This window comes from Polypterus senegalus, chromosome 4, assembly GCF_016835505.1.
Source record: "Polypterus senegalus isolate Bchr_013 chromosome 4, ASM1683550v1, whole genome shotgun sequence".
Taxonomy (NCBI): Eukaryota; Metazoa; Chordata; class Cladistia; order Polypteriformes; family Polypteridae; genus Polypterus; species Polypterus senegalus.
The window spans coordinates 73,553,441-73,568,577 of NC_053157.1; the positions used below are offsets into that span (position 1 = coordinate 73,553,441).

Sequence of the window (15,137 nt, forward strand, 5' to 3'; positions counted from 1 at the left end):
AGCTGCTTATTTAGCTAATCCTTTGTAGTACAGTTAATGGATTGTTAGTACTCTTATTCTAACACACAAGACATCTCTGCAACTGTTAATTTTTTTTGTGTGTACATTATCCAAGTTTTTTATGTGCTAGAACAAATCAGTGTTTCTCAGACCTTTACCTTTTTCTTTTTTAATATTTGTTTTAATATTTGTACTGTTTTATTGAAGCAAATATTGCACAAGTGTTTGTCTGTTGATTCACTTAGAATGTCTTTGACTGCTGGTTAAAGAAAATTTAAATAGTTAAAATTCAATCAATACAAATCAAGGCAATACCAGATGTTCCAATAGCATTAAGAATTTTTTGCTAACAAAGAATGTGGACTGAACCAAAACCTAAAGACACTGTGGCCCTCCAGCATCTCTATTTGACCACCTATTCTGTGTGAATTAGAGGAGTAGAGATTCCTTTCCCATCTAGGAGTGGTAGGGTAGCTGTTAAAGGAGGAGCCATAAAAGGTTACAAAATGCATTTTGCTTGAGTGAACTGTTTGAAGCGCATATAAAAAAATCCTTAACACTCAGCAGGAATCTTAATGTCATTAGGGCACAGAGCACCTGCTTTACACTTTAAACTTACTGTAAGTGTCATTAGAGAAAGTTTATTTATGAATTAGAATTTATGACTTCTCACCATAATTCTAACGAAAAAAAAAAATTAAATCCGTTGAGTGTAAAATGTGAAAATTCCAGGCTGCAAGAAATAATGTGTCTTAATTAATATTCCATTATTTAACCAATTTTTCATTAGTTCTCATAATTGAGCCTGCCCTTTTAATTAGCTTGTTGACTGAGAAGGTGGAGGAAAGGTCCTAAATTTAAATCTGGAAGTGAGCTAATATGTGACATATGCGATAAAAATTGGTTATAAAATGAATATATACTTTTATTTTGTTATATGCATTAATTTATATAATATTGTGTATCATTGCCTTGTGTTCAAAAATGAATGTAAATGTTAACATGTTGCATAAAGATGAAGGACGCCTCACGGCTGGACAAACTTGTTAGGAGGGAAGGCTCTATTGTAGAAATGAAGCTGGACAGTTTAACATCTGTGGCAGAGCGACAGGCGCTAAGCAAGCTCCTGTCAATCATGGAGAATCCACTGCATCCACTGAACAGTGTCATCTCCAGGCAGAGAAGTAGCTTCAGTGATAGACTGCTGTCACTGTCCTGCTCCACTGACAGACTGAGGAGATCGTTCCTCCTCCACACTATGCAACTCTTCAATTCCACCCAGGGGGGTAAACGCTAACATTATTCAAAGTTATTGTCTGTTTTTACATGCATTTTTATTGCTCTTTAATTTAATATTGTTTTTTGTATCGGTATAATACTGCTGGATTATGTGAATTTCCCCTTGGGATTAATAAAGTATCTATCTCTATCTAAGATTTTTCTGCATACATAATTACCAGTACTTTTAAGTTGCTGGCCTGCTCTATTAGTAGCTATTCAAAAAAAAAAAAATATCCGATATGGGTTATTAGATAATTGAATCGAGTCAAAATGTGTCATATTATTTAAGTATGCTTACATTTTTTACATGCCTTATAGAAAATAACTAATGCAGCTCCTTAAAGGGGATAATATGCTTAAAAAAACCTTCACACAAACAATAAAATATCACAAAGTCCAGACATAATATCAATTTAGATACCAGTATTGGCTATGTCTTTGTTAATGAATGATGCCATGGCTATTTTAGCCATCTTTGCCATTTAACAGAGCGCTTCACAGATCACTTTGTTTATTGTGGCTGATTGCAAAAATGCATGTTATACACTGATTAGTCTTTGAAAGTCATAATATAGCTGAGGGCAAATGTTCATATAAAGTACAGTGTTGATGTAATTAAAACACTAAATATGTATTCATGCAAATAGTTATTACTTGTGATATAATCTTGCATGGATAATATTTATGGTTCTGCTAATTGGCTTGTTACTTATGAAATGAAGCTTTCAGCAGTGTATCATTTACACAATGGTAAAGGTTACATTAATAAGTGGATTTTTTTTTTTTTTCCCTGCAGAAAAAGAATTAGTTTTAGAAATGGAAAAAATGAGGCTTCAGTTTGGTGTCTCTAAAAGGGATAAATCCCCATCCCGTCTGGATTCTTTTGTGAAGAATTTGGAAGAAGACCGAGATTTCTATAAGTCACAAGTTGACTACCTACAGAGAACTGTTAGAGCAGGAAGAAGTCCTTTACGAGGCTTGAAGGCTGGAAGGAGTCCGTCTGTTTCACCTGCTAAGGTAAAGCTTCTAACTTTTGCTGTGAACTATTTTTTTCTACTATATGAGAATTTACAAGGAAGACATGATTATTGTGTATCATTGCCCTGTGTTCAAAAATTAATGTAAATGTTAACATCTACCACTGTGACAGACTTATGTCCTTGGTGAGAAATTTTCAGTGGCAGTTTACATTTTTTTCCTTTATCATACTTTCCAAATATTCTAGATCAATTGTGATCAGTTTAAAATTTAAAGGTGGTTGAAATTGAAGTCTAATGATTGTTGTCTACAAATTATATATATTAATGACATTTTTTTTCTTATTTAATGGAATGTAAATCATATTAGATTATACAGTAAGTACAGTATTGTAAGAGCTAAAAATCAGATTATAGAATTTAACGCTGTAATGCAAGCCTTATGGTAAATTGTAGTAAATGTGCACAAAAAACTGCATACTTTACATATATGGCATTGACAAGTTTGATATATACTCAAGGTACACAAAGTATAAACAAACTAAAAAAAAAAAAAGTGTTTGTAAATTAGTGCAATAAAAACTACTTTAAGCAGTGGAGGGTGTACTTCAAAAGGATTGTTTTTGGTATACTACAGTATATTAACAAAATACTCATTTTCCCATTAATCCAAAAAAAAATTGTTTAAAATGTTTTTAGTATATTCATTCATGATGACGCTGTACAAGCAGATACTCTGGTTTCCTCACTCATTCTAAGGACATTTTTTGGATTTTTGTCTCTTCAGATTAATTATGAAGTTGACTTGATTCAAGTTATCAGAGAACGTGATGAACTTCAATCAATGTTAGACCACATTGAGAAGCGCATGATGGAAATTCAAAGCAAAGTAAAAATCCTAACTGGTGAAAAGGAAAATTTAAGTATTCTTTATGAACAGGTACTGTACATTCTTCCATAATTACAACATATTTTTTTGCATTTAAATATAATTTTAAAGAATATACTTGGTGATTGCAAGATTTAATGTGTAACTGTTCTAAAATACAACAATACAGTAACAATTGAGGAAGCCACAGCTTAAAGAAATAAGCCTTCTTGTCTAAATCATAATGGTCGTTGAATTCACACTCACAAAAGTATTTGTGTGTATTGATATATCTACAAATAACACACATACTTTCTTTGTACAAGGCTCAAGAGGAACTATCCAGACTGCGAATGGAATCGATCAGATCTCCGAAATCCCAAAAGTCAGCAGTGTCTACTGAGGTGATATTTCATCGAGTAGAAGATGAAAGGGATGAAGCTGTTGCAGGTTTACAGAGAATAGCAGCAGAGCGTGATAGTTTAAAAGAGCGACTAAAGGTATTTTATCAAAGAATATTGCAGTATGACCCTATTAGAGAGTAACACAGTTTCTAATAATTATAACTGTACATATGTCATAGCGGTGTTTTTGTGTATGTAATGGTGCATATATACACTGCTCACAAAAATTAAAGGAACACTTTAAAGAAACACATTAGATACATCAGATCTCAGTATGAAGTTGGATATCTATACAAATAACGACAGGGCAATGTCTTAGGAACAAAAGGATGCCAAGTCTTTTAATGGAAATAAAAGTTTTCTGCCTACAGAGGGCTCAATTGTGTAGACACCCTAAAATCAGAGTGAAATAAAGATGTGGCAGGCTAGTCCATTTTTTCAAAAACTTAAATTCTGCTACTCAAAATGCTTTTCAGTATCTTGTGTGGCCCCCACAAGCTTGTATGCATGCTTGACAATGTTGGGGCATGCTCCTAAGCTGAGCTGTTGTACAGTCTGAGGAGCAACCTGGCGACGCCTAATGGACCGAAACATAATGTCCCACAGATGTTCTATTGGGTTCAAGTCAGGGGATCGTGAAGGCCATTCAATTGTTTCAATTCCTTCATCCTCCAGGTACTGCCTGCATACTCTTGCCACATGAGGCCGGGCATTGTCGTGCATTAGGAGGAAACCAGGACCTACTGCACCAGCGTAGGGTCTGACAATGGGTCCAAGGATTTCATCCTGATACCTAATGGCAGTCAAGATGCTGTTGTCTAGCCTTTAGAGGTCTGTGAGTCGCTCCATGGATATGCCTCCAAGATCATCACTGACCCACCACCAAACCAGTCATGCTAAACGATGTTACAGGCAGCATAATATTCTCCACGGCTTCTCCTGACCCTTTCACATCTTTCACATATACTCAGGGTGAACCTGCTCTCATCTGTGAAAAGCACAGAACGCCAGTGGTGGACCTGCCAATTCTGGTATTCTATGGCAAATGCCAATTGATCTCCCCGGTGCTGTGCAGTGAGCACAGGGCGCAGTAGACATTTGGGCCCTCAGGCAACCCTCATGAAGTCTGTTTCTGATTGTTTGGTCAGAGACATTCACACCAGTGGCCTACTGGAGGTCATTTTGTAGGGCTCTGGCAGTGCTCATCCTGTTCCTCCTTGCCCAGAGGAGCAGATACTGGTCCTGCTGATGGGTTATGGACCTTCTATGGCCCTCTCCTGCTCTCCTAGAGTAACTGCTTGTCTCCTAGAATCTCCTCCATGCCCTTTAGACTGTGCAGGGGGACACAGCAAACCTTCTGGCAATGACACGTATTGATGTGCCATGCTGGAGAAGTTGGACTACCTGTGCAACCTATGTAGGGTCCAGGTATCACCTCGTGCTACCAGTAGTGACACTGACTGTAGCCAAATGCAAAACTAGTGAAGAAATGATCAGAAAAGATGAGGTGGAAAAAATGTCAGTGGCCTTCACCTGTTGAACCATTCCTATTTTGGGGGTCATCTCATTGTTACCCCTCTAGTGCATCTGTTGTTAATTTCATTAACACCACAGCAGCTGAAACTGATTAACAACCCCCTCTGCTACTTAACTGACCAGATTAATATCCCATAAGTTTCATTGACTTTAAGCTATACTCTGATTAAAAGTGTTCCTTTAATTCTTTTGAGCAGTATATATGTGTGTGTGTTATGTATGTATGTGTGTAATTTATTTTGGGGTACCCCCATTTCCCCAACCCCCATGCCCCCAAAGGTGGAGATTGCTGAATAATGCCCTCAGGGCGTAAGGGGTGAGTTGTATACAGACTTTGTTACTACACCCTCTGAAATACAACTTGGACAGTGTTCTGGTGATAATGGCAATTAAACGGCAATTAACAATTGAAATGACACAGAGCATTATCACCCTCACAAGTGTAGGCCTTTCCTTTAGAGAAATTGCAAACAAAAATCAAACTATCAGTGAGTATGGTGTCCTACACAATCCAAAGGCAATTCATAACTGGAAGGAACTCTGAGAGGAAGAGATATGGCAGACCCAAAGTCACAACTCAAATATAAGACAAGTTTCTGAGGGCTACCAGTTTGCATGATAGGAGCCCCACAGCAAACAGCTTCAAGAACAGCTTAACAGTGGATAAAAAAAATCAAGTGTTCATTTCTGCTGAGAAGGGTAGTCTTTGTGTTGCAGGTTTGACAGGGTAATTTGCAGTAAGAAAGCCATTCCTTAAAAAAAAAATATATATATATATATATATATTTTATATATATATATATATATATATATATATATATATATATATATATATATATATATATATATATATATATATATATATATATATATATATATATTTTTTATTTATATATATATATATATATATATATATATATATATTTTTTTTATTTATATATATATATATATATTTTTATATATATTGTTGAAATACTTATTGTGGACGACTACAGACTGAACAAAGTCTTTTCACAGCAGAAACTGGGACTTGTTTTTTTTCAACCACTGTTTTATGCTCTGCTTGAAACTGTTGCACTATTTTACTTCAAGTTGCAACACTTAATTTACTTTTATTGCTACAGAACATCAGTAGGTTGTAACCTATTAGTTGTTCTCTAAAGAAGGCCCATTTTTAATATTCTGATTTTCTTTTTTTACTATTCGCTAGCCCTTAACTTTAAATGTAAACCTCTGGCAGTTTACTGTTTACCTTTTCACCTTTTTAGGTCATTCTTTGCATTTCAACTAATTAAATTTGAATAAAAACTGATATGTTCTAAAACTTTTGGTCACTTGTGTGTTTCTGTTATAATGTTGAGTCTCCCTAATCTGAAATGGCTGGGACGAGATGCATTTCAGATTTCAGATACTTTTGGGTTTTGGAACATTTGCATATTCATAATGAGATATCTTAGGAAAACCATTGATCAAGTAGGGAAATGCAGCCAAACCAGCTAAATGGTGACTCTTGTATAATAATTTACATCATCGAGCTGCTATTATAATGTGCTTTGATATGATAAACATATTAAACCTCAAAGGTGATTAATATGAGGTACAGACTGTATTTTGGTTCCCTTTTAAGTGGGGCAATAATGTTTTAACTGAAGAACTTTTTTGGTTTTTCATCATTTTATACATTCTGTCTGTTGTCACTTCTCTGAGAACTGGCAGACGGTTCAGGAATATTTCAGTCAGCTTTCACTGTACAGTGCCTGCTGTGTTGAAGCCATTAACTGACTGACTAGACTCTACATTCAGTTTTTTTTATGGTTTGGGTGTACATACATGTTTTTACCAACACAAACAATTGGTAACATAAAATGTCAATTTACAGCAGTGTTTGGTTTTCCAAATGTAATTGGAGAATTTTACTGCTTTTTTTTTTAAACTGTGACATTCCATTAACACATTGCACAGGTGTTAACATTTTGCTCCCAAAACCCCCATGCAGCATATTGAGAATGCCATGCATCATTTTGCTAGCAGTCTTGCTATTGCTAGCTCAGACATGGTTCTTAAATGAGGAGACACATCTGCAGACAACTCATTAAAAAGTCTGTAATGAATAATAGCAATATCTCCAGTCCTTTTTATTTTAAATTGCTGGTGTTTTGTTCAGTTTCATTTGCTCTCGCCTTAAAAGACTTGATGTGGACTGAAAATAAAAAGGCAAAAGTGATATCAATTTAGCAGCTCAGTAGCACATGGTAATTGAAACTTTACAATTTATACATTGTGATGTGCGCTTCAACAGAGTAGACACATGCACACATAAGAAGACCACTGCAGCTATTTAGCTCCATGTTTTAAGAAGTGCTTCTGTCTTCCACGATATCGTTATCATTTTGACAATTGTATCACTCTATGGAATAACAGCAAGTCAAGTTTAGATAAGCATTGTTCTCTGCTGATCTACTATGTGTTAAAGGGCTACATCTATATTCTGGCATGGCATTTTTGCATTTCTAATTAGACAGTAATGTTAAGATCTTTTAGTTTTCTGTTTAGATGTGTAGTCAGACAGTGAATGTTGTGCAGCCTTGTGTCTCTATTGATGTAGTTAGGCAGATTTGTTGATTTGGATGTTTTGAGTACTGAAAGCTGAATATTCGGTGGTGCTTCATTATAAGTTTCCTTAATTGCAGGTCCTTTTGATAGGGCTTGAAATTCTTTCAACCTTACATCAGCTCCTTCATTATCGTTCTAAATGTGAACAACTTAGAGCACAGTCAACACTAAATAACTAGGTATCATTCACTTTTAACAGTAGGCCACTTTTGTCTTTGAATGTCAATGCATGATCTGATTTTACAGAAAGAATCTGTTGCAAGCAAAAAAAAACTATTTTTAGCACGTTCTATGTGCTGTCTGCACACGCGACACACATTTATTTGTTTAACGGGGTCTTTTTATGGGACTTTTCTGCTGTACATAATTTATCGTAATAGGACACTTGCTTTCTGTCAGGTCATATTAACGAGAGCATCACTGCTCTGCTGTTCAAAATCACCATTCCTACTTTGAGTGCCTTCATGAGGCTTTTTTGAAAAGTGACACTTAATGAACTCTACTGTTTCCATAAGCTTTTTAGCAACATTCACTCATGGATGTCTCCAGGTATATTTACAATATTGTATGTCTGGCCTTGTTAGACTACGCAGCATCTATCCAGTGTTTTGGAGCTTCATGGGAGACTCTCACAACCCCCATCCTGTAACCAGACCCACACACAGTGGTAGTCAATCAAGAGAGTTTTGAAATCTGCTCAGCATGGAAAAAAAAAATCATCTTGGTGCTCAAAGCTTCAGGTTTTAAAATTTTGGATTAGGGGTAATAGATGTGTGTATGCGTGCGTGCGTGCGTATGAGTATATAAATGTATATACACTCAATATATGTGAAATATTATGTAGCCTAAATTTCTAAATCAGTGGTAACATTATTGCTGTTTTTTGCAACATTTTCCATAATATGTGTTTAGATAAAGCTGAGCATTAAACAGGTTAAATAGCAGAAAATTGAAAACTTGAAATAGTCAACTGTATTTCATATCTCCTTTATTCAAAATTAAGTTAAATTATGGATATCATTTTTACTAATTATACACTTACCACTTTGGCTAACTTTTTTGCTGTTGACATCTTTTATTGTTCAATATTTAATATTGTGCATATTATCCAAATTATGGTTAATGTATATCAATGTAACTTTTTGATATGACAGCATAATTTTATACACAGAAGGATTCAGTATACCCCTTATTTGGCTGATAACTAGATAACTTGATTCATCCATTTGTTCATTGAACATGTCTTGTTAGTATGCCCAGATTATTACGTGCTTCCTTGTTTTGTTTTGAACGCACTTTTCAGTAAATTTCAGGATATGTTCTTTAGTTCATTATTCACTGTCTGTATTCCAGCCTCATAATAATTTTGAAAACAAGTATTATTTCTCTGTGGCCATGTCTTTTCCAGACTGAAGAATTTCCATTCCCTTAGAATGTCAGAGAGGTAAATGCCCTTTAGTCATGTTATGGGCTTTGTATCTCTTCTCTTTCTAATAGTATTATAGTACTAGGGTGTTGTACTATATTAACCATTGTGAATGTAGTGAGAAGTCAAGCAAAATGACACCATTTATTGGCTAACTTAAAGAGATTACAATATGTAAGCTTTCAAGACAACTCAGGCTCCTTCTTCAGGCAAGATGTAAATTTATATCTTGCCTGAAGAAGGGGCCTGAGTTGCCTTGAAAGCTTGCATATTGTAATCTCTTTAGTTAGCCTATAAATGGTATAATTTTGTTTAACTTCTCACTAGTAGTACTATGTATTTTATATATCATCATGATGGGAATATCACCCAATTCTCCCAATGTGGTCTCCTTAGCATTTGCATTCAAGACGTCTTGCATATAGCCAAACTTTTTATAACATAATATTCAAATCCACTGTGTCTGACCTGACCGAGGATAAAAATGTTGCATTATTGTAAAACCTGTCATTGTTCCTTTACCCTGCAAGTAGAACTTGTACTTACAGAGTTGTTGTGGTTTTTTTTTTAACCAAGTATTTGTGCATAAAACTGTGCACATCTTTCTTAATTGTTTTTGTACCTTTTCAACATTACCTGTGTTTGAACAGGCTGTTCAAGAACTGGCCACCACTGACAGATCACAATATGAAAAAAGATTGTCCGAGATGGAAAACACAATACGTGAGGCAAGTAATATATACATAATTTATATAAAAGTCACTTTGTGTGAACTGCTACTTTAAAAGAAGTTTAAAATGGCAATTCATTTTAACTTTTAATTGAAGTTTATTTTGTCTTCAGCTGCAGACTAGTTGAGGACTTTAGACTAAAGCAGTTTTTCAGACAGAATGGCTTAGTTTCAATGCAGCTTGTGTATTTCAGACCATCACACCTTATAAATGAATACTAACTAAACACTAATTTTAGACTTTTACTGTCATTTAATTAAGTAATTGATATGTTTAACAACAAGATTCTGACTTAAGTACCACGACAAAAAAATTATTTTAAACAATATGTCTATTATGTTATGTATTATTTAGGAAAACAGCAGAACATGTTTTTTTTCCCCAATGTGCATTTTCCAGAATTTGCAAATTTTATTCTGTGTTTAATATAGGATTTTTTTTCTTATTCCTAGAGACGAAATTATTTTATTTTTGAATGTGTCTTTGTATGTAATGTATTTTCAGCTGGAAAAAGCAAAATATCATCTCAATTGTGAATTGACAACACTGAAGCTCAACAAATCCGCATTTCAAGATGAAATTAGGTCTCAATCAAGTAAACTGGCTCAAACAGCAGATGAAGCTACTCATTACAAAATGGAATTAAGTTCGCTCAGGTTAGTGTGAATATTTAGGATTTTACCTGTTATCGATACATTGCAAATAGATTGTTTTATTTAGGAGCTTCAAACACATGTCAATGATTTAGTTGAAAAGTAATTATTATTAGAAAACACTGAATACTGAGGAGTAGAGTGGCGTAGCATAAGCAGTCCCCTGTGAAAGATTGCATGGTATGATTCAGTGACATTCAGTGGGGAAACTTTGTGAGTGGGTATACAAAGATGTAGAAACTGGCAGAGCACTGCTCAGAAAACTAACATAGGAAGAACAAACAGCATACTGTGTCCATATATTGTAATTGATCCCATAACTTTTGAACTGTAAAATTACATGTCACAATGCTTCAAAGTCCTACTAAACAGTATTTACAACTCAAGCATAGCATTGAGTTCATCAGCAATTGTATCTTTCTCAATCAAGTCAAAATCATGATTCAAGGTTTTCATATTGTGTATCATTGGCATTCTTTAAGTTTTCTAGGACGACCTCAACTGTATGTCTTTTCTGTAGTAGACATTTCCATAGTACAAAGTTCAAGTCTTATTGCACATCAACCAAAGCAATCCACATGCGCTGTTACAGAATCATGTGCATAACAATACGTTAAAAAGCATATAGGCTAACTAGTGCATAAGCAATGGACTTCCTGTCTTTTATGCATGGCTATGAAGTTTAGTAAAAGTAACCAATCATAGACAACTATACATCATTTAAAAATGTCTGGAACTCTCACTATATGCAATGTGGCATAAGATCTTGGATAAAAGCAGATTTGCTCTGCTGTAATGCCCTGCTCGTTTAAAATTGCATATTTAACAAATATTTCGCTCTTTAATAAATGAAAGCAGACAACATGGAAATATGTGATTTATTTGAAAAAGGACACACCTGGGTATGGTTGTGTGGGGTATTTTTTTTTTTAACATTGCTTTTGATATAGTTGTGGGTTTTTTGCAACATACACAAACAACTTTGTAATACGGCGGAGTAAGATTGTAGCCTCGCTTTACTAATAGTCCTCCTTGCCTTCCAGGATTAGTATCCATTCTCTCCATTTTAATTAATGAGCCTGTCATAGATTTTTCTCATATTTTACAGCAAAGTTAGACTGGTAAGTGTAAACATGAAACAAACCCAAGATTAAATTGATTTATTAAATAAGTTGTTGAAGTTAGTTTGATTACTGTGTTTCTGTCATTTGTCAGTTTTTATATAATTTTCTTGCCTTTTCCATTTAGCATTATAATCATTGTTTACATTTCTCATACGTGTCACAAATAAATGCAAGGATTCTTTGTTTTGTCTCATGTAACATGTTCAACTATTTTTTTTGTACACCTAGTCTTTCATGCATACTCATTTGTCTGTTTATAATGATTCATTTGTCATTTAAAGACTTAATTTCTAATTTAAAATGAATACCTTACTTATTTTGAAATTTTTATGATTATTGGATGAAATGTTGTTTTTGATTTTTATGCCTCAGGTTATTAAAAGAGCAAACTGAGCAGTCTCTTTCTGATGTCCAGCACCGTCTCTCTGGAAAAGTCATTGAACTTCAGAATGCTGAAGATCAAATAAGTGAACTTAAAGTTCAGATAGGTAAAAAAAACAAAATAAAAAAAAACATGAATCACAGAAATGTGTAAAATGTGTAATTAATAAATTAATATGTATTTGTTCAGTTGATTATTGAAAACTGTTTTCATTACCCATAAATTTAAGATTGCTATGCCTTTTAGTATGTCCTCCTTGTTTACGGCACATCTAGTCTGAAATACTGAAAGATGTCTTCGGACACTATAAAGATAATTCTTTATAATAATAACTAGACACTAAGCCCGTTACAATAACGGGTGCCAGAACAGTATTGCATAAACATTATTAGGAACAGTCTATATTAAATGGTAAGGGACCTTGACCTCATTCTGTTTGTTTTCTTATTTTTTTTTTTTTTGTTAAAAATATTTTTGCAGGAAGCCTAAAGTAAAATAATAATAAAAATAAAATAGAAATGTATATGACAATACAGTAAGTATAATTAATATTGCCTTAGTGTAAAACTTTGTAACAATCTGTAATACACAATATCTGAAGAAGATATTTAGGAAAGAGTTTTTATTTTTTTACCTCATGAAATTTTTCTATAAAATTTCATTATAGACAACATTTTTTGTAAATACTCTTTGAGTTTGGCAACAGTTTGCTTTGTTCAGGACCAGCTACAACGTTGACAACAACATCTATAAAACTTCTAAGTCTTGATAATGAAACATATATCTGACCATGGCTGAACTGGTTTTGGCAAGTAAATGCCAACTTTTTCTAATGTTTGCCCTTGAGCTTTATTAATTGTTATGGCAAAGGCTAATGTAATTGGAAATTGTCACCTTCTTAAGGTAAAGGGTAAATTAATAGAGGATGGAGCTAAATCAATAAGGGGAATATTCTGACGCTCATTTTCTTTTTCTTCAATCGATCTATTTGCTCGTATTTTTCTTTGTCTTTCAGCCTTTCTTTTGTTGATGTTTACTTGCTGAGCTGACCGTTCTTCCAGGAGATGTTGCTTATATACGATTTGAGTGTCTGTCTTTTGTCCTACTTGACGTGTCCTTTTTTTTTTGGGTGGCATGTTGTTAGTAAACATGCGCGGGGCAGTATGTGTGGCGTCTCCCCTGCAACAGATTTTATGTGCGAGGCCACGACAACCCAATCAGCTCTCTCCCTAGCAATGATGTCCTTTATTTTCTTATCATGCACGGCCGCGTTTATGCCATTCACTGTGTGCCCAGCTTCCAGTGTGTGTGTGCTTCCACGGTGCCATGCGCACTTTACCAGAAGACACACACACACGGACACCTGGATGCTCACAGGGGTTTTATTAAAGAGGATTCTTTATTTATTTGTCACGTACATAGTTATACAGGACAACACGCAGTGAAATGCATCTTTTCGCATACTCCTTGGGGTCAGAGCGCAGGGTCTGCCATTGTACAACGCCCCTGGAGCAATTGAAGGTTAAGAGCCTTGCTCAAGGGCCCAGCAGAGTAGCATCTCTTTTGGCAGTGACGGGGGATTCGAACCAGCAACATTTGGGATGCCAGCGCAGATCCTTAGCCTCAGAGCCACCTCTCCGTACTTGCACTAATGTGGAAGGAAAAATATCTCTGGAAGACTAGTCTGTTTTTGTATAAAGAATTGTTCTGTATATTTAATTCATTTAGACTGCCAGTTCGAAGCTTTGTTAGAGCTGAGAACTGAATGTTGGTTATGCAATCAAAGCAAAAAGAATGCTCAAGGTCTTAAAAACCTCTGTTTATCTTATTGGTTCTAATTTCTAGTATTTGATACCATTATTGCTAATACAGTGGTACCTCGGTATACGTCTGCTTTGGAATAAGTCCAACTTGGTATAAGTCCTGTTTGGACACGAAAAATTTTGCTTGGAATACGGCTCACGTGCTAGAACACCACACTTTGTTTACCTCTCTCGAGACAAAGCCACGACTGCCCACGAGCGTCAGGGTGCCAGTTGCTAGCATTCGGTTAATAACCCGCGCTATAACTCTCTGTGAATTTTCACGTGTATGGTATAGTGGGTCCACAGCTCCTGTCAAAGCCCAGTTTTAAAATAATTGTGCTCACGGCTTGGTGAGGGGGCGTGGTGGTTTTGTGGCTGAAGCGGTTCTTAGGGCGATTTGCGATGTGGGCGTTTCTCACCTAAGTGCACAGGTGACAGACCATCCGCATTCGTGATTGTTAATTATATAGTAGTTGCTTACATTGCACCTGTATATAAATTAGCATTGGCCATTTCTTTTTGTACTTTTATATGATCTGATAATGAATAATTTGTTTATTTCTCGTTAAGATAATCTAGCTAGACATGAGTCATCACAAAACGAGAATATTAACCTGCTGAGGAAGACTATTGAAGTCCTTGACAAGGAAAAAGACCATCTTCAAGAAACAGTTGATAAGAAGACTGAGAAAATAGCATTTCTGGAGGAAACCATTGCTACCAAAGTTAGCACTCAGTTATTTTTAACAATATTCTTGGGTAACTTTACGACACCTCAGTTTAAAATAAAGGTCTTCGTCTGAAAGTACAATTTCCGGAACTGATATTTTGTTAATGTATTTTAGACCCCTAAGTTTATTATTGGCTATGTGAATAGATAAAGTACTGTTTTTGCAGAGTATGCTCTATATATAAAATTGTATTTATTTATTTAAATCAAATCTCAACTTGAACTGGAGCATGGGGTTGCACTGTGACTGCTACCCCATCCAGGTTTGGTTCATGTTTTGTACCCAGTGCTGCCAGGAAAAGGCTTAATTCTCTGTCAGACTTAACAGGATTAAGTGGTTCTAATATAAATTAGGGGGGGGACCTGTTTCAAATAATCCTCTTAATTTTAATGTTTTTGTTATTTAGGAGAAAATGCTTTCTGATAATCAACACAAGGTTTCTGAGTTGGAATCCTTAATTGAGTAAGTATCAATATCAGTGTTGCGTGTTATTGTATTTAGAGTGACATAGGGCCATTATAGGTTTATAGAGTCATTGTCATGTGTACAGAATATATTGTTTTGTTTCCATTCTAATTAGAAAGATGCCAGTAGAAGTAGTGAACT

At 35.0% G+C, this 15,137-nt stretch overlaps 1 protein-coding gene across 2 annotated transcripts in view; it reads left to right on the forward strand.

Moving 5' to 3' along the window:
• cep135 (centrosomal protein 135) overlaps positions 1 to 15,137 on the forward strand; it is a 75,342-nt gene that overhangs the window by 32,013 nt on the left and 28,192 nt on the right. For both annotated transcript variants that reach the window (XM_039750887.1, XM_039750886.1), the window contains exons 11-18: positions 2,078 to 2,298; positions 3,046 to 3,198; positions 3,453 to 3,626; positions 9,756 to 9,833; positions 10,341 to 10,492; positions 11,986 to 12,101; positions 14,371 to 14,525; positions 14,938 to 14,993. In XM_039750887.1, coding sequence (XP_039606821.1) covers positions 2,078 to 2,298; positions 3,046 to 3,198; positions 3,453 to 3,626; positions 9,756 to 9,833; positions 10,341 to 10,492; positions 11,986 to 12,101; positions 14,371 to 14,525; positions 14,938 to 14,993 — 1,105 coding nt within the window. The remainder of the gene's footprint in view (positions 1 to 2,077; positions 2,299 to 3,045; positions 3,199 to 3,452; positions 3,627 to 9,755; positions 9,834 to 10,340; positions 10,493 to 11,985; positions 12,102 to 14,370; positions 14,526 to 14,937; positions 14,994 to 15,137) is intronic.